A 16619-nucleotide genomic window follows, 5' to 3' on the forward strand; every position below is an offset into this window, starting at 1 on the left:
GTGCCAGAGCGAAAGGCGATTGAACAACTGGAACTGCCGCGTATGAGCCTCCACCGCCGCGCCGCCTGCTGCGGAATCTCTCCAGCTCTCCCCAGCCCGTCCTTACATGCTGTTACTCCCCTTCTTCCCTCTCTTTCGTTTGTTCCTCTGTATTATCCTCCTCGGTCGCATTCTCCTCTTCTGTCTCTCCTTTATCAACTTTTTTTGCCGTGGCCTTGGCTCATAGGCCCGCTTCGGCCATGTTTCAGGTAACAGCACCTCATAACGTCTCCCGCTCCGAATCAGGCACACCCCTCGTGCACCTCCTGCTCGTGCTAATCATACCGTCTTGGTCACAACACAGCGTTTGCGCGACGCGATCGACTCGCGGATTGCCGAGGAGCAAGCCCGTCAACGCTCCGCCCAAACCTCCATCTCGCGCTCCAACTCCGCCCGCCAACCTTCGAACCGCACGACCACTTCCCCATCCCGCCGCTCTGGCCGCCCGCGCCGCAACACCGGCACCCCCGTCCGGGGCCCCGACCCCAATGAATTCGAGCCCGAGTTCGCCATTGGGGATGATGACTCCTCGAGTAGATCGGGAACGCCGCGACCCGAGGCCGCAGCTGGAGGAGGCTCCGAGGCCACTCCGGAAGGCAACAATGCGGCAGCCGGAGAGGGCCAAGGGCAGGAAGGGCCCGTAACGGAGAAGGAGTCCACCCCGGCAACTGCGGAAGGCAACAACAACAACCAGTCCTCCTCCACCTCGGATCTGCCTCCAGAGGTTCGGGTCAAGTTGCGGCGGCTGGCCAAGTTGGAACCCCGCTACCAAGGTATGCAGCGCAATCCACGCAGGGGGAGCTTTTGGCAACGCAGACTAATGTGGTCTTTCGGTGAACATCAGAGCTTCTCAAAGCCTATCGCATGGCACACTCGCGAGTCCTTTCCATCGAACCCTTCGAAGCTGCTCTTCGTGAAAATACCCCCTTGACTTCCATCGGCGAACCGAAAGCCCTGACCGAGTACTTGAACCAGCTGTCGCTGAAGGGAGATATGGTGGTGGAGGAGCTCAAGCGTGTGACCACCGAGAGGGATGACTACAAGAAGAAATTGGAAGAGGCTCAAAAGGCAACCAAGGCTGCATTGGATGAGGTTTCGCAACTCAAGGCTGAGAAGGAATCAAATGAGAAAGCCTCGGACGCCAGTGAGTCGGTCGCGAAGTCTGAGGAGAAGTCTACAATGGAGGACACTGCTGTGACCGCCGCATCACCGAAGAAGTCGGCTGAACATCAAGGTGATAGTGAAGAGTTCTTTTCTTACGATAGCGAGATCCCTCGTCTGGAGTCCGAGCTGAAAGAAAAGCAGGAGGAGATCGAGTCCATGAAGACTCAAATGGAGTCGCTGAAGCGTGATCTAGCAGTGGCGCGCGAGTCCACCGAGGGCATGGTTCACAACCTCGAATCCGCAACCCGAGAGCTCACAGAACTGCGTGATTTCAAGGATAAGCAGGACACAGAACTCGAGAAGCTGAAGTCTTCCAAGCAAGGAGAGCTTGACGATCTGAAGGCTAAGCTTGAAAAGTCCGAAGAAATGGCATCGAAGACCAGCGCGGAGATTGAGAAACTAAAGTCCGATTTGACAGAACGGACCGAGGAAATCGAGAAATTGCAAGCTAAGGCCTCGCCATCCCCTGCTGCCGGGAAGGATGCCGATCTTACTGCGAAGTTGGAAAAGATGGAGCAGATGAAGGAGGCTAATGAGAAACGTCTCAGTGTACTACAGGGTCTTGTCGACAGCCTCCGATCCCAGCTGAAGGAGAGCGAGGAGGCAATGACAAAACTGAAGGCGGATGCTGAGCAGAAGAAGGAAAACAACCTGCAATTACAAAACGTCGTTGACTTCCTCGACACTAATATGGAAGGCAATGCCACCTGGCAATTGACCAAGGAACAAGTCATTGGCGGCAAGCAAGCCAATTTCGATGAACTCCGTGAGAGCTTAGTTCCCAGCCTTAGCGCCACTGAAGCTCAGCAGGAGCCGACGGAGACTGCAAAGCCGGTCGTGAACCCGCCAAGCGCTGCGGGAAGTGGTAAAAAGAAGAACAAGAAAAAGAAGAAGGGAGGGGCTGGCGGTGCCAAGGGCGGCGAAGACGCTAGCAAAGCAACGGAAGCTGACCGGGATCCGTCGCCAAGCGCGGAACCTGCTTCTGCACAATTGACAGCGAAGGTGGCTGAGCTGGAAGAAAGTATTGATACACTAAAGAAGCAGCTGGACGAGAAGGATGCCGCTATCGACCGTCTCAGCTCGAAACTCAAGGGCGAGGAAGACCTGAAGGAGGAGATCGAGTCCCTCCGTGACGACCTGCTTCACATAGGTCAAGAGCATGTGGAGTCAAAGGATAAAGTGAAGGTGCTGACCGCGGAGAAGCAAGCTTTGGAGGAATCCATCGCCAAGCTGGAGAAGGAGTTGACGGATCTACGCACGAACATCGCGTCTCATGCGTCTCAAAGTGCTGATTCGGAGAAAGTGCATAATGATCTCAAGGAGGAGTACGAGAGTATCAAGATCAAGCTCACAACGCTCGAAACTGAGCTATCTGCTGCTCAACAATTGGCTGCCACGAGGTTCAAAGACATCACGGACTTGCGCGAGACTCTCCAAAGACTTCAGCCAGAGCTGAAGAAGCTGCGCGCCGAATCTTCGGAGCTCAAGTCCACCAAGGAGTCCCTCACAAGCAAGACGAATGAGTTGAGAAATCTGGAGAGCAAACACGATGACCTGCGGGCCGAACTCAAGACCCTCAAGAACACGATGTCCGAGCGAGAGAAAGAAGTGAAGACACTCAATAATAAGATCAAGCAGGAAACCGACAGTAGGCTCAAGGCCGAGGAGAAATTGACGGTTGCCCAGTCTGACCTGAGGTACTCGGAGAGTAAGAAGCAGGAAGCTACGGAGGCTAAGGAGAAGGTCACCTCAGAGCTGTCTAAGACTCAGGGGGAGCTTAAAACCGCCCGCGCCCGGCTCCGCGAAAGCGAATCCCAGGCCAGTCAGATCAATAAAGAACTTCAAGGCCTGCGGGAGGAGATTCAACTCAAGACCGCCCAGCACGCTAGTGCTCAAAGTTTGATGAATAGTATGCGCGACCAAGCTGCTGAATTGGGGATGCAGATGAAGGAGGCTCGCGAACGCTGCGAAAGTCTCGAAGAAGAATTAGCGGATGCTCACCGGCTGCTGAGCGAACGCACTCGCGAAGGAGAGACCATGCGGCGTCTTCTGAACGACATCGAAAGTCGCACCGATGCCAAGGTGCGCGATTTCAAGGAACGTATGGAAGCCGCCATTGAGGAGCGAGATCGCGCCGAGGATGAAGCCAGTGCTCAGGGTCGACGCCGTGCGCGTGAGCTGGAAGACCTGAAGAGTAAGCTACGCGAAGCCGAGCGAGCTCTGCGCAGTGCGGAGCAGGATAAAGAGGAACTGGAGCAGACTCAGAAGGATTGGAAACGTAGACGGGATCAACTGGAAGCCGAATCCGAGAAGACGACCCAGGAGCTTGCCGATCTGCGACAGGCCATGGCAGGTCTGCGCGATTCGCTGGATGAAAGCGAGAAGCAGGTGCGCGACCTTGAGAAGGAGAAAGCCGAGCTGCGCCGATCCGTCGAGGAAACGAATTCTCGTTTGGAAAAGCTGCGTAAATCGAACAAGCTGCTTCCGGATGAAGGTCGCTTCGGTCACACTGCACAGTCGTCACGGTCCTCGATCGATTCTGGCTCTAGAAGAACCATCACCTCCCCAGTTGCGAAGGAGCACAGTCCGTCGACACGCAGCGGCACGCCCACTGGAGTCGGCGCAGGGTCCATTGATTACATTTATCTGAAGAATGTTCTTCTCCAGTTCCTGGAGCAGAAGGATAAGAACTATCAGAAGCAGCTGATTCCCGTTCTCGGCATGCTGCTGCACTTTGATCGGTCAGTATTATGCATATCCCTTTGCATATCGTATAAACAGCTAACCTGTCATAGAACGGACGAGCAGAAATGGATGTCGGCCATTTCCTCCAAGTAAATGCTCTGGTAGCCTTCAAGCACATATTTGTAACTGTACATAGTCGCATATATCTCTTCGCAAACACATATTCACACCTTCCTCTCCCTTCGTCTTCTTCATTCTTCTATTCGATTCCCCAGTGTATACATGCGCGCTCTTTCTGAGTCACTCTGGACACCGGGAAAGTCAAAGGTAAGGCGTGAAGTTCCGTAAGGCGTGGAGTTCCAGCCAAAGAGAGCCAGCCTCGATACGGATCTGGTGGGGAAAAGACCCATCGGTCCAGGCGGGTCTTCGATTCGGGGAAGCCAGAGACACTACTATAAGAAGGACATTCGTTCTCCTCATGGCTACATCCCCCAACTAAATCATTTACTGACACCTTATCTTGCATCCCTCCTTCCGCACGATGTCTGCACAACCTACAATTCGTCTCGCGACGCCTGAGGGTAGGCCTACCAGTACCCTCACTGACCATGTCACGCTACAGCCTCACTGACCGGATCAATGCAGACGTCCCCATCATCCTTCAATTTATCCGCGAGCTTGCCGACTACGAGAAGGCTCTCCACGAAGTCGAGGCAACCGAGGAGTCTCTCCTGGCGACTCTGTCATTCCCCGACTCTACCCCCAAGCGAGGCTCTGTCTACACTGCGCTCGTTATCCCTCCGGCAACGGCGGAGCAGCCCAACCCCCTGCCAGTGGGCATGGCCCTTTTCTTCTACAACTACTCCACCTGGCGCTCCGCTCCGGGCATCTACCTCGAGGATCTCTACGTACAGCCGAGCGCGCGCGGCAACGGATATGGCTTCAAGCTACTCAAGTACCTTGCGGCTAAGGTCCTGGAGGTCAACGGCAGACGGCTCGAATGGAGCGTCCTCAAGTGGAACGAGCCCAGCATCAAGTTCTACGAGCAGGTGGGCGCCAAAGCGATGGATGAGTGGACCAAGATGATGATGGAGGGACCCGCTTTGAACAAGCTTGCGGAAGGAATCTGATCGCGCGCGAGTTTTGACTCTGGTTTGTGAATCATCAGGCGATCATTGTGAGTCTGGCCTCGGGAGGACATACACCAATGCCTTTCTGACACGTTAAGTGACCAAGTGTCTTGCGGGTTGTGTCGTGGTTTGCGCTGGTCATATTCTCAGAAGAGTCGCTTTCGAGGCTCTCAGCAGGAAGGACTGGAACTCGGTAAGCCCTTGGCTATGTTTCATTTTTCAATCGCTGTAACATGTACATACATACGTTAAAATACCCCCGAGTGAGGATCACGTTTCGAGCGATTTGCAGAATAGAATTCTTAGTGTTCAACATTTACTCTGTAGGATGTGAGATCGAGGAAGTTTGTTGTACTTGAGTATCATGCGACCACGAAAATAGAATCCAGATCTTAGACAATTGACGATCGGGTCGATCCAGAGGGCAGATGAATGCATAGTGACGGAGGGGGAGGGTCCAAGCCACCGCCCAGGGCTAACCCTACAGTCAAGCTTCGAAGGTGACGTCGTCATCGCGGGCGGAAGGAAACCCCCCCCAAACATCCCCTGATAAAAGCTTCAAGCAGCGACCATCTCTTGGATAAGAGCTCACCACCTTATTCAATCGCACGGATGACTTGAAAGCTTACATCTCCTTCTGATATGGCTTCTACAACTCCTCGCGATCCCGTGCATAATAACCACTATGTCGACTACGTCATTCGTTATAACTTTGGCGATAATGGTAAGGGCGCCACCGTACCTGGCTGGCTATAATCATTGAGTTTCCTCGCCCTGACCCAGTGTAGACATCGTACAGACTACGGAACAACTAGAACGACTGCTGCATAAGCTGTTTGAGGTTGGATTACAAACCGAAGTGAGGCAGGGTGACGAAACATCTCTGCTGGTCTTCGTTCGCGCCGCGCGCAAGAAGAGTCTCCAACGCGCAGTGTATCAGTCCCGGTGAGTCCTTTACCTGCGTCTTTTTCTATGAAGGACTTGTCGCTTACTGTGACGTCTTCATTCTTATCGCAGAATCCGCGACTGGCTCTATGGCGTCCGCAACACCGAGCCCGAGCAGGAATCCTCGGCCGAGCCGCAGTCCGAGTCGGAGCGACTGCGCGTCATCTACCACATGATGACAGTGCCCAAGGAGGCTGGCGGCGCTGGTATCACCCCGAAACATGGGGAGTGGAAGAACGTGGATTCGATCTTTCCCTTGCATGACGAGGAGATGAACAAGCAGTGCATGAAAGACTGGAGCCAGAAGACGTTCCTGTCCCCGGAGGATCTAGATCAGATACGCAATATCTTCGGAGAGAGTGTGGGTACCCTTCACGGGATTCGATGCTCAGTACAGTGTCTGGAAACTAACAACCGTGCGGAACTCTAGGTCGGCTTTTACTTCTCGTTCCTTCAGTCTTACTTCAGATTCCTCCTGTTTCCCGCGATCTTTGGATTTTCCTGCTGGCTTCTGATTGGGTCGTTCTCAATTGTTTACTCCGTGGTCAACTGCCTCTGGTGCATCGTGTTTATTGAATACTGGAAACGGCAGGAGGAGGACCTGAGTTGTCGATGGCAGACCAAAGGAGTTTCCGCCGTTCGCGAGAAACGGCGCGAGTTTAGGCCGGAAAGAGAGATCCGGGACGAGAGTACCGGAGAGATCAAGGGCGTATTTCCAGCGACAACGCGCATGTGCAGACAGTTGCTCCAGGTCCCCTTCGCCTTGCTGTCCATCATCGCTCTGGGAGTTATTATCGCGACATGCTTTGCCATTGAGATCTTCATCTCTGAGATCTATAACGGGCCACTCAAGTCGTACTTGGTAGGCCTCGCTAGTACCTGGTGTTCCTTCGTTCGAATAAGCTGACGGATCAGGTCTTCATTCCCACTATCTTGCTCTCGGCCTTGATTCCGACGATGAGTACGGTCTTGGTGTCGGTTGCGACCAAGCTGAACGATTACGAAAACTACGAAACACAACAAGCTTACGATGTCGCATTGACGCAGAAGATCTTCGTTATCAACTTTATCACATCATACCTCCCTGTGTTCTTGACAGCCTTTGTCTACGTGCCCTTCGCTAGCCGGATTGTGCCACACCTTGACATTTTCCAGGTGACTGTTCGTCCATTTGTCTCGAAAGAGGTTGCTACGAAGTCACGTACTGAATTCAGCATGGACCCCGACCGCCTACGGAAGCAAGTCATCTATTTCACCGTCACAGCTCAGGTAGTCGGCTTCGCCATGGAGACCGTCGTACCTTTTCTGAAGCAGCGTCTTCTACGTCAATACAAAGATTACCTTCGCAAGAAGAACGGAAAGGTGGAGTCGGATTCCAGCTCTGAAGAAGAGGAATCGCCCGAGGCTTTGTTTGACGACCACCCCGATGAGACCAAGTTCCTCATTCGCGTCCGCAATGAGGCCGATTTGTCTGACTATGATGTGACCGACGATCTGCGCGAGATGTGCATCCAGTTTGGTTACTTGGCTCTATTCTCTCCGGTCTGGCCGCTCGTCCCCGTTTCGTTTCTGATCAATAACTGGATTGAACTCCGGTCCGACTTCTTTAAGATCTGCGTCGAGTGCAAGAGACCCTGCCCGCAACGCGCGGAGACAATTGGCCCCTGGCTGGATAGCCTTGGGTTCCTGTCGTGGGTTGGTAGCATCACTACAGCAGCACTTGCGTACATGTTCAGCACCAGCCACGAGGGACCCGGTGGCGAGCCGACTACGATCAAAGGATGGGCCTTGCTTCTGACCATTTTCTTCTGCGAGCATATCTACCTTATCGTGCGCTATGCAGTGCGAGCGGCCATGGCCAAGCTTGAGCCTCCGAATGTGCGCAAGGAGAAGACCGAGCGATACCTTGTGCGAAAGAGGTATCTGGAGTCCACGGTTGGAGCCAGAAGCAGTGACGATGAGATCGATGTCGACGAGAAAGAGGACCAGTCGGAGCAGCTTTCTCAGCTGACTCGTGATACCCTGGAGGACGACGCTCGTTCCTGGGCGACTCATGACACGGATCCCGCTGAGCGGTTCTGGATGCGGCAGAAAGGGTGGAAGGAATCCTCCCAAGTCGGCGCAACGATCATCAAAACGCTCAAGAGAGACCCGAACGCCAAGAAGCAGCAGTGAGGAAGAGACATCATTTCGACCCTTGAATGTTGTGTACTATGATGCTTGTGCTGCCGGGTGGTGACCAGCGTGAAAGGGATTGTTCATATACAGCTCATGACTTGTTGTGATAAAATGACAAGTTCATATCTTTGTTTATTAGCTTCATGATCAACTGTATTCTGTACATATCTATCTGCAGTATATGAAGATTAGCAGTATCGAACAGTCGTCACATGTTCTATGCCTACTGTGCTGGATCTGCAAAGATATTTGAAAATAAACGGCCAAATTGATCCGCTGCTGGCGATCTTCACTTATCAAGTGCAAGAGCAATGATAATGGTGATTGGATGCACAGGTGTCGGCGTTCCGATGCCGAAACTCCGACGGAAGCCTCGGAGACATCGCACCGAGAGTACCCATCAATAGTGCCCATTGAATGAAAAGGGATAACGCCATCCTTTGCAATTGAGGTCATTGGGCCAGGGTGGTTGCACCACTTTGTCAATCCCCTCTGCATTCTGACAATCCGCGGCCTTAATGCAAGCCCAGAAGCACGCCGACCGTGGATGAGTCAGCACCTGCATGCCGGATCAGTCATCGATCCGAGGGAATGATGGGCGGCTTTGTCAGCAATATTGGCGCGAACCAAGAATAAGAACAACCAGAATAGCTACAGTTACAATAGAGAGAGATGGTCGAATGAACCTACGAAGCAGGCTAAGTTCTTAGCAGTCAGATACTTCTCCCATATAGTTACTAGTAATAGTAATCGCATAAGTCATTGTGGGAAGTTGAGGAATCGTGCCAAGAACTAAACAACCCAAATAGGAGTTTAGTCTATTCCGCCGGGCGTACGCACTCAAGTCTTGAGTGCCGGAATGTGGCTTGGACACCTGAGGCAATCCTGATTCACCGGATTCCAGCCCCTACCGGGGGAGCTACTTGGGGGGGGAGGTGTTCAACAATTGTTGGTGACCGTGGACCTTTTTCCTTCCCTTCTTCCCTTTCCCTCTCTTCCTTCTCCGTCCTACACGTCACCGTCTGACTGATACTTTAACTAATCGCCTCCCCCCCTCCCTTCCAGTCTCACTTGCTTACGAGATCAGTCCTCCCCTCCCTTCCCTTTCCCCCCCAGGTTTATTCAACGCCAATAATAGTCAGCATTTGGACTATCAAAGCGAAACGGACATAACTCGTACCTCACCAAGTACCGTACTAGCGCTAGCACTTCCACTTCCAGGAAGGCTATCTCCGACGTCGTCTGCTTACCTCATCCTCTCCCTCTCCTCCGTTTCCCTTGTCATTCTCTACATCCTCTCTCCCTTCTTAAGAGACCAGGACATCTATACAAGCTGAGCTGTTCGACCGGCCCCTTGCCCGACTCGAATTGGTGATATTTTGTTCTGTTTGGGCGCATCCTCGTTGTTTTCGAATCCTATACTCTCGATGCAGCCCACACTAGCCCCAGCGCCGCATCCAAGCATGCAAACCTCTGCTCAGGTAAGCAGCCTAATCGTGTCGCGGTTTGTCATCAGATCGCGTTTGTCCCATCCACCCATTGCCCCAGATCGTTCCCGAGTGATTTGCTTGTAGACATCGGTCCCTATTCTGTCTGTTCTCACGGTCGCTTCAGCTGCGATTTGGGTCGACGATGGGGGCTACACCCGAGAATCGACGACGCGACTGTCTTCAGCGCCTCCCCGGTCGCGTCGCGACGATTACCTGCATGATCAACAGTGATGGTGATGCTAACATTGATCTGTCTCATAGGATCATGCGGATCAGGGTAAGCTCTTACCTCTTGACCCAGTATTGGAGTTGAGTCGATACATGAGCTATGGCGACCGGAAAATTTCTCGCGTAGCTGGGATCGACTCAACCGGCGCGTCTGTTGACGGCCAACTTCGCCAACCTAGTTACCTTGACTTGCGAGACCCGGATGCTAATGCGACATCTGTACCAGTGCTGCACGATCAGCTGCTAGCTGCTCATCAACATATGTCTCACCCACAGCAACCGCGCCCGCAACCGCAGACGGCACCGCCTCCGCATATGCAACCCAATATCACGAGTCCGCGAGATCAGAACAACATTGACCCTGCCATTTCAGGCGCCACAATGCTGAGTGGCCCCCCGCAAACACCCCCTCAACCCGAGCCTACGAGCCAAGAATCGCCCAAGACCTATGGCAAGCGACCGTTGTCGACCTCCAAACGCGCTGCGCAGAATCGTGCCGCTCAAGTGAGTAAGCCCTTGTTGCCTGAATGAGAACTCGGAGAATGCGTGGCTGACTCTAGCAGAGAGCTTTCCGCCAACGGAAAGAGAGTTACATCCGAAAACTGGAAGAACAAGTCAAAGAATTCGATGGCATGTCGGAGACGCTGAAGGCCCTCCAGGCTGAGAATTACCAGCTGCGAGAACACATCATCAACCTGCAATCCCGGCTACTGGACTCGCAGGGCGAGATCCCCGAGCTGCCCGGCAACATTGATTTGAGCCAGCCACGAGCAGACCTGTCTCTTCCTGGCACCGGTCCAGCACCCACGGGGGCACCTGCCCAGGCTCCTCCAGGACCTCCCCAACAGCCTCAAGCCCAAACGCAAGCATCTGCGCCCAATGACGATATGAACTCGCTGAACCGCATCGCCGTGGCTGGCCTGGGTATGCGCAAACACCCGAATGAGGAAGCCAATTTTCTAGGAAACAACTTCCAAGCTCGCCGCCCGCGCGCCGATGAAGGTCAACCAGATGCGTCCGACGTCCCGAAGACGGAAATGAGCCACGGCTTGCCGGTTGTTTCATGATGCATCACACCATATTGATCACCTACTCTGAGTTATTTTTGCTGTTTTTCTGCCCCCGTTGATCCTCGAATTTAACCATTGATTGCTCTGGCTTGCAGTTTTTCTCCCACCCTTCTATGTATCCTCCTCGGTGTAAGGCGCCATGTATCTAGGTATTATCTCTGGCTCAGGAAGGAGCGGCGTTCTGCGTTCACTCTTCATATTCTCTGTCTACTTTATCACATGAAACCTAGAAGGGAAGAAAATGATAACCACGCTAGCATGCCTCTATATATGTCTTCTACTCAATTGCAGACCTCATCATCATCACTTTCGAAAATTGTAGTCCAAGTATTCTGTTATTTATGCCTCTTTCTCGCCTCAATTTGACTTAAATGGTTGACACGGAGAAGGCAAAGAAAGCTGCCGGAAGAGTGACTCCTCTGAACCTGGAGGTGCTTTTCCGTCCGCTGAAGTGACTTGATTATTCTGTTTATGGAGGCTGGGTCTGGAACATTTTCTGCATAAAGGTGCGATGCGAAGGATTACTTTTCTTTTCTCACAAACAGAGACCCCCCATTGGCTTGGACATAATCTCTAAGAGTACCTGGTATCCATGGGTTTTAGTGACAGGGTTTGTTAAGTTTGCTTACCCCACACCCATTGTTTATCATCTTCCCCCACCCTACAGCCACCCTACACTTTCCAGCATTGCCCCTCCTTTCAGTCAGACGAGAGAGAGAGAGCCATCTGTGCTCGGATACCACATACCATTCCACTCAATCTCCCCATGCTGAAGAGTTGTTCGACAACATGGCTGGCCCGACTCTGATTCAAGGACCCGATGACCCCGCCGGGTACCGGCCCCGGAGTTACCAGACGGAGATGTATGAGGCCAGTCTGAAAGGCAATATCATCGTTACGGTGAGATCAAACAGCGGCAAACTGGTCAAACGGACAACTAACGGCGTCTCTCGCTTTGATAGATGGGCACTGGCAGCGGAAAGACGCATATGTATGCTCTGCTACTATGCCCCCACATGCACTTATGTATGCTTCGAACTCTAATCATGACTATCTAGAGCCTTGTTGCGGATCAAGACAGAACTGGAGAGGAACCCACACAAGGTGAGAAGAAAAAAGAAAAAGCACTGCACCTTCGATGTACACAGTTCAACTGATGCGAATTGCGAGAAGTTGATCTGGTTCTTGACCCCTACTGTTGCTTTGTGTCAACAGCAGCATCAAGCCATCTCGGCGCATATCCCCGCCATGAGAGCAAGAACCCTCACCGGGCTGGATAAAGTGGAGTTGTGGACAGACCAGACTGTCTGGGATGCAGTGCTTCAGGACGTCCAAGTGGTCTTCTCCACACATGCGGTGTTGGCCGATGCTATGAGCCATGGATTTGTGAGGATCGGTCAATTGAGTCTGATGATCTTTGATGAAGGTAAGTGGCCGACGAAGAGATTCTCGCTGGTGGTAGCAGGACGGAGCTTATGATATCGAGTAACACTAGCCCACCATTGCATGCGACGTCACCCAGCCAACAAGATAATGCAAGACTTTTACCATCCGGCTCTTGCGGAGTACGGCTACAATGCAGTGCCAAAAATATTGGGTCTGACGGCGAGTCCGATTGTGAGATCCAAGCCGGAAGAGCTCCAGTGAGTGTGGTCTGGGACATGTTGGCCTGTCTTCTCCGTGTTGACCGCCATGAAATTAGGAAGATCGAGGCCAATCTGGATGCAATCTGCAAGACACCCCGCAAGCATCGACACGAGCTGCGGAGGTTCACGCACTGCCCTCATCTGCGGCCAATGTTCTATACTCCTTTTGATCCTGAGACAGAGGTAATTGGGAGCAGGACGTTGCGAGCCCTTATAAGTGCCTGGCAGACTCTCGACATTGAGGCCGACCCGTATGTCAGGCAGCTGCGGAAAAGTCCCGTAAACGGGACCGCACTGCAGAAGGTGCTTCTCTCGGGCAAGACCTTCTGTCGCGAGCAGCTGAGGAAATTCGTGGCCCGAAGCACACATATCTTCGAGGAACTCGGGGAGTGGGCCGCTGACTACTACATCGCTGCGTCGTTTGAACAACTAAGATCGAAGTCAGAGGACTCTCAATCCGCGTCGGGATGGACGAATGAGGAGAGAGCCTACCTGATTAGATTCTTGTCCCAACTCCCAGCCCCGAAAATCACGCTCACATCGCCTAACGCGGATGATTATCGAATATCTCGGAAACTGAGTGTTCTTCTGGAGTTCTTACACGAAAGAGCGCACCCAGACTTTGCAGGGTTGATCTTCGCAAAGCAGCGTGTGACTGTTAGTGTGCTGGCGCGACTCCTGTCAGTCCACCCGTCGACGAGGGGTCGCTTTCGCTCTGCCGCCTATGTTGGCTGGTCCAACGGTGGCAGCAAAGACGTCCTGGGCGAGCTCTTGGATCCTCGACTGCAGCGTGAAACCCTGAGCGACTTCAAAAGTGGACAGACAAACCTGATATTCGCAACCGATGTGCTTGAGGAGGGTATTGACATTACTGCATGTAGCGTGGTGGTATGTTACGACAAGCCACCCAATTTGAAATCGTTTGTCCAGCGTCGCGGGCGGGCTCGACATAGGGAGTCGACCTATGCCATTATGTTCGCAGATAATGACGAATCTGCTGGAACCGGCAGATGGGAATCTCTTGAGCAAGCCATGATAAGAGCTTACGAAGATGACGAACGGAAATTGCTGGAGGCGTGTGCCCTTGAGGAGCTCAACGAAGAAGTGACGGAAAGACTTGTCGTTGAGTCTACCGGGTATGCACCATTTCAGAGACCTACTATCGTATTATCCAGCTAATGCCTGATACAGTGCTGTGCTCACGGCGGATGGTGCTGTCGCACATCTGACGCATTTCTGCGATGTCTTGCCCCGTCAGTCCTATGTCGATACTCGGGCCGAATACTCGTATGAAATGGACGATGCAGGATTGCTGAGAGGAACAGTGATTCTTCCAGCCTGCGTTCATCCTAAAGTTCGTCGCACCGACGGCAAGCGATGGTGGAAAACAGAGCGGGCAGCGAGAAAAGAAGCAGCCTTCCAGGCATACAAAGCGCTGTACGAGTTCGGTTTGCTGAACGACAATCTTCTCCCGTTCACCGGCAAAGAAGAACTCGAGAAGACTGATGCTGCGGACATTCCAGCTCTACTAGAAGTGGCAGAGCAGTATGATCCTTGGGTTGATTGGGCGTATTCATGGTCCTCGCCGGATCTTCATCAGACTCGAATTGCTGTTGGACGCAATGGAGAGGCTGCCCACATGTACGTGAGGTTGACTACACCGACTGTATTGCCAACACTCAACCCGATGACTTTATTCTGGGACAGCAATACGACCTTCACATTGAACTTTGAGGCTCCCAATCGGGCAGTAGGTCTGACAGCTGAAGCCGTCGAACATATGGGGTCGATCACCTCACTTTTCCTTAGGGCAACTAGTTCGAAACCTACGACACCAGAGCAAGAGCAAGACTTTGTGCTGCTATTTGGGCCCGACATACCGCACACTGAGCTGGAAAGCTGGTTCCTCCAGTATGAGGGTATTGAGTCTGCTTGTGATGTGTATACCCGCAACCATCACCCTGTAATGGGTGTCGTAAGAGATTGCTACAACAATCCGATGCTTTTCCGGGAGTGGGTTGTAACAGAAGAGGACGGCTTGACTGTTGTCAAAGTCGAGTGTACTAATCTTCCTCGCAGGAGGAACCTTCTGCATCGCCAAACGTTGGCTGCAAAGATGGACGCTATGCCAGTTACTTCTGCGAAAGTGTGCGTTATACCAGCAGACTTATGCACTATCGAAAAGCTCTCATTTACGCAGAGCATTTTTGGCCGCTTTATATCTGCTATTATTAATAAACTGGAAGCGAATCTACTTGCGACGAGGCTGTGTCAAGAGATCTTGCAAGATGTCGACTTCTCGAACACCGACCATATTATAACTGCCATCACTACACCCTCAGCCAGCGCCTTAACAAATTACCAGCGGTATGAATTCTTCGGTGACACGGTTTTGAAGTTTACTGTATCCTGCCAGCTCTTCTTTCAGAACCCCAACTGGCATGAAGGGTACTTATCCCAGGGAAGAGACTCGATTATCAAGAATCATCGCCTCGCTCGCGCCGCGCTTGACGCCGGGCTGGACGCGTTTATCATCAACAAGGCTTCCATGCCGCGCAAGTGGATTGCGCCGCTCATCTCCGAGAAACTAGCATCTGCTGCTGGTCGACGTTCAATATCGACGAAGGTGCTTGCTGATGTAGTAGAAGCTCTTATCGGCGCAGCGTATCTCGACGGCGGGTTTGATCGAGCCCACGCCTGCATCCGACGCTTTCTTCCCGAAGTTGACCTCAAACACCTGGGCCAGGCTCTGCCCTTCGCCGAGTCCCAGTCCCCCACCCAGCATACCGTCAACGACGAGAAGCTCGTCGAGCGCATCGGCTACACGTTCCAGAGCCCGGCGATCCTCGTCGAGGCGCTCACCCACCCTTCGTGCCAGCACGACGCCTCGACGCAATCGTACCAACGCCTCGAGTTCCTCGGCGACGCCATCCTGGACATGGTCATCCTGACCACCCTCCTCGCCCACCCCACGGAAATCTCACAGGGCGAAATGACCCGCATCAAACACGCTGTCGTGAACGCCAACCTCCTCGCCTTCTTCTGCATGGAGTTCTCCCTCACCCAAGCACGCACCCAGGTCGCAACCCACGCCGCGGATCAGATCACCCTCTCCTCCGCCACCGAGGTTCTGTCCCTCTGGCACTTCATGCGCTGCGGCGGCGGCACCGACCTCAAGCACGCGCGCGACCAAGCTTTCGCCCGCCACCGGGCCCTCCGCGCCTCGATCCTCGACACCCTGCACCACGGCCCCCAGTACCCCTGGCAGGCCCTCTCCGCGCTCAACGCCGACAAGTTCTTCTCGGATCTCATCGAGAGCGTCCTCGGGGCGATCTTCGTGGACTCCGACGGGAGTCTCGATGAGTGTGTCAGGTTTGCCGAACGGATCGGCCTCCTCTGGTTCCTGCGCCGCGTCTTGGCGGAGGGGGTGGATGTGGTGCATCCAAAGATGGTGGCGCAGCAGTTGGCTGCAACGGCTGGGCTGGGGGGTACGGTGTTCACGTCGCAGCGGGTGGTGGTCTCGCAGGCGCAGGGGCCGACGGCGGCGGCGGAGGAAGACGCTACGTATCGGTGTCAGGTCGAGATAGCTGGGGAGGTTGTGGTCATGGTCGAGGGTTGTTCGTGCGCCGAGGAAGCGGAGGTCAAGGCCGCGTATCAGACCATCGAGCTTCTGAAGAGTAGGGGGGCTTAAGGACGAAGCTAACGACGATGAGTCTCTGGTTTTGCCCACGCCTACTCCCGATCTGGGGATCGGAGATTGGGGATCTTCTTGGAGAAAGAGTGTTTCTTGGATGCTTGGATGCTCTCGGGAGACGGCAGTTCGCTCTACTTTAAGTACTACAATACTTGGACCGGAGCAATCACATGGTATCTTTTGGGCAGATACATAGAAGAGATCAGAGTGATCATCTTTTGGAGGCTTGCATTGGTTACCGGGTTGACCACAGACTGCTTTTTTGGGACTGCGTTTGGTATAAACTTGATACATAGGAACGGAACTAGACAGAGACAGATTGGGCTATTAAAGAGGCAAGCGCATGGGCT

The 16619-nt window shown here is 53.3% G+C and overlaps 5 protein-coding genes across 5 annotated transcripts; all 5 read left to right on the top strand.

Annotated features, from left to right (window-relative positions):
* Positions 1 to 77: 77 nt before the first annotated feature.
* BO72DRAFT_405785 (putative vesicle-mediated transport protein (Imh1)) lies at positions 78 to 4100 on the top strand. Its single transcript, XM_040942297.1, has 4 exons — positions 78 to 248; positions 344 to 812; positions 884 to 3944; positions 3999 to 4100. The coding sequence occupies exons 1-4, from the start codon at positions 240 to 242 to the stop codon at positions 4039 to 4041; spliced, it is 3582 nt and encodes a 1193-aa protein (XP_040800557.1). The 5' UTR covers positions 78 to 239; the 3' UTR covers positions 4042 to 4100.
* Positions 4101 to 4395: 295 nt separating this feature from the next.
* Positions 4396 to 5300, top strand: BO72DRAFT_405787 (GNAT family N-acetyltransferase). The gene is made up of 2 exons (XM_040942298.1): positions 4396 to 4469; positions 4534 to 5300. Exons 1-2 carry the CDS (start codon positions 4430 to 4432, stop codon positions 5016 to 5018), a joined length of 525 nt encoding a protein of 174 aa, XP_040800558.1. The 5' UTR covers positions 4396 to 4429; the 3' UTR covers positions 5019 to 5300.
* A 263-nt stretch (positions 5301 to 5563) lies between these two features.
* BO72DRAFT_430702 (anoctamin family protein) lies at positions 5564 to 8382 on the top strand. The gene is made up of 5 exons (XM_040943115.1): positions 5564 to 5742; positions 5807 to 5963; positions 6036 to 6324; positions 6394 to 6825; positions 6879 to 8382. Exons 1-5 carry the CDS (start codon positions 5661 to 5663, stop codon positions 8136 to 8138), a joined length of 2220 nt encoding a protein of 739 aa, XP_040800559.1. The 5' UTR covers positions 5564 to 5660; the 3' UTR covers positions 8139 to 8382.
* A 1508-nt stretch (positions 8383 to 9890) lies between these two features.
* Positions 9891 to 11235, top strand: BO72DRAFT_448810 (uncharacterized protein). Its single transcript, XM_040944879.1, has 3 exons — positions 9891 to 9908; positions 10086 to 10363; positions 10423 to 11235. Exons 2-3 carry the CDS (start codon positions 10121 to 10123, stop codon positions 10924 to 10926), a joined length of 747 nt encoding a protein of 248 aa, XP_040800560.1. The 5' UTR covers positions 9891 to 9908; positions 10086 to 10120; the 3' UTR covers positions 10927 to 11235.
* A 370-nt stretch (positions 11236 to 11605) lies between these two features.
* BO72DRAFT_478030 (putative RNA helicase/RNAse III) lies at positions 11606 to 16602 on the top strand. Its single transcript, XM_040947475.1, has 7 exons — positions 11606 to 11829; positions 11892 to 11920; positions 11988 to 12033; positions 12103 to 12355; positions 12425 to 12572; positions 12632 to 13711; positions 13767 to 16602. The coding sequence occupies exons 1-7, from the start codon at positions 11719 to 11721 to the stop codon at positions 16264 to 16266; spliced, it is 4167 nt and encodes a 1388-aa protein (XP_040800561.1). The 5' UTR covers positions 11606 to 11718; the 3' UTR covers positions 16267 to 16602.
* The last annotated feature ends 17 nt before the right edge of the window (positions 16603 to 16619 follow it).

The sequence above is a fragment of the Aspergillus fijiensis genome, assembly GCF_003184825.1.
Source record: "Aspergillus fijiensis CBS 313.89 unplaced genomic scaffold BO72scaffold_28, whole genome shotgun sequence".
NCBI lineage: Eukaryota > Fungi > Ascomycota > Eurotiomycetes > Eurotiales > Aspergillaceae > Aspergillus > Aspergillus fijiensis.

Coding starts and splice junctions, on each gene's coding strand:
- BO72DRAFT_478030 (XM_040947475.1), top strand. CDS start 11,719: ATGGCTGGCCCGACTCTGATTCAAGGACCCGATGACCCCGCCGGGTAC. Junction 11,921..11,987: donor GGCAGCGGAAAGACGCATAT/GTATGCTCTGCT, acceptor ATGACTATCTAG/AGCCTTGTTGCGGATCAAGA. Junction 12,034..12,102: donor TGGAGAGGAACCCACACAAG/GTGAGAAGAAAA, acceptor AATTGCGAGAAG/TTGATCTGGTTCTTGACCCC.
- BO72DRAFT_405785 (XM_040942297.1), top strand. Junction 813..883: donor GTTGGAACCCCGCTACCAAG/GTATGCAGCGCA, acceptor GGTGAACATCAG/AGCTTCTCAAAGCCTATCGC. Junction 3,945..3,998: donor ATGCTGCTGCACTTTGATCG/GTCAGTATTATG, acceptor AACCTGTCATAG/AACGGACGAGCAGAAATGGA.
- BO72DRAFT_430702 (XM_040943115.1), top strand. CDS start 5,661: ATGGCTTCTACAACTCCTCGCGATCCCGTGCATAATAACCACTATGTC. Junction 5,743..5,806: donor TTATAACTTTGGCGATAATG/GTAAGGGCGCCA, acceptor GACCCAGTGTAG/ACATCGTACAGACTACGGAA. Junction 6,826..6,878: donor GGCCACTCAAGTCGTACTTG/GTAGGCCTCGCT, acceptor CTGACGGATCAG/GTCTTCATTCCCACTATCTT.
- BO72DRAFT_448810 (XM_040944879.1), top strand. CDS start 10,121: ATGTCTCACCCACAGCAACCGCGCCCGCAACCGCAGACGGCACCGCCT. Junction 10,364..10,422: donor CGCAGAATCGTGCCGCTCAA/GTGAGTAAGCCC, acceptor TGACTCTAGCAG/AGAGCTTTCCGCCAACGGAA.
- BO72DRAFT_405787 (XM_040942298.1), top strand. CDS start 4,430: ATGTCTGCACAACCTACAATTCGTCTCGCGACGCCTGAGG. Junction 4,470..4,533: donor TCGTCTCGCGACGCCTGAGG/GTAGGCCTACCA, acceptor GGATCAATGCAG/ACGTCCCCATCATCCTTCAA.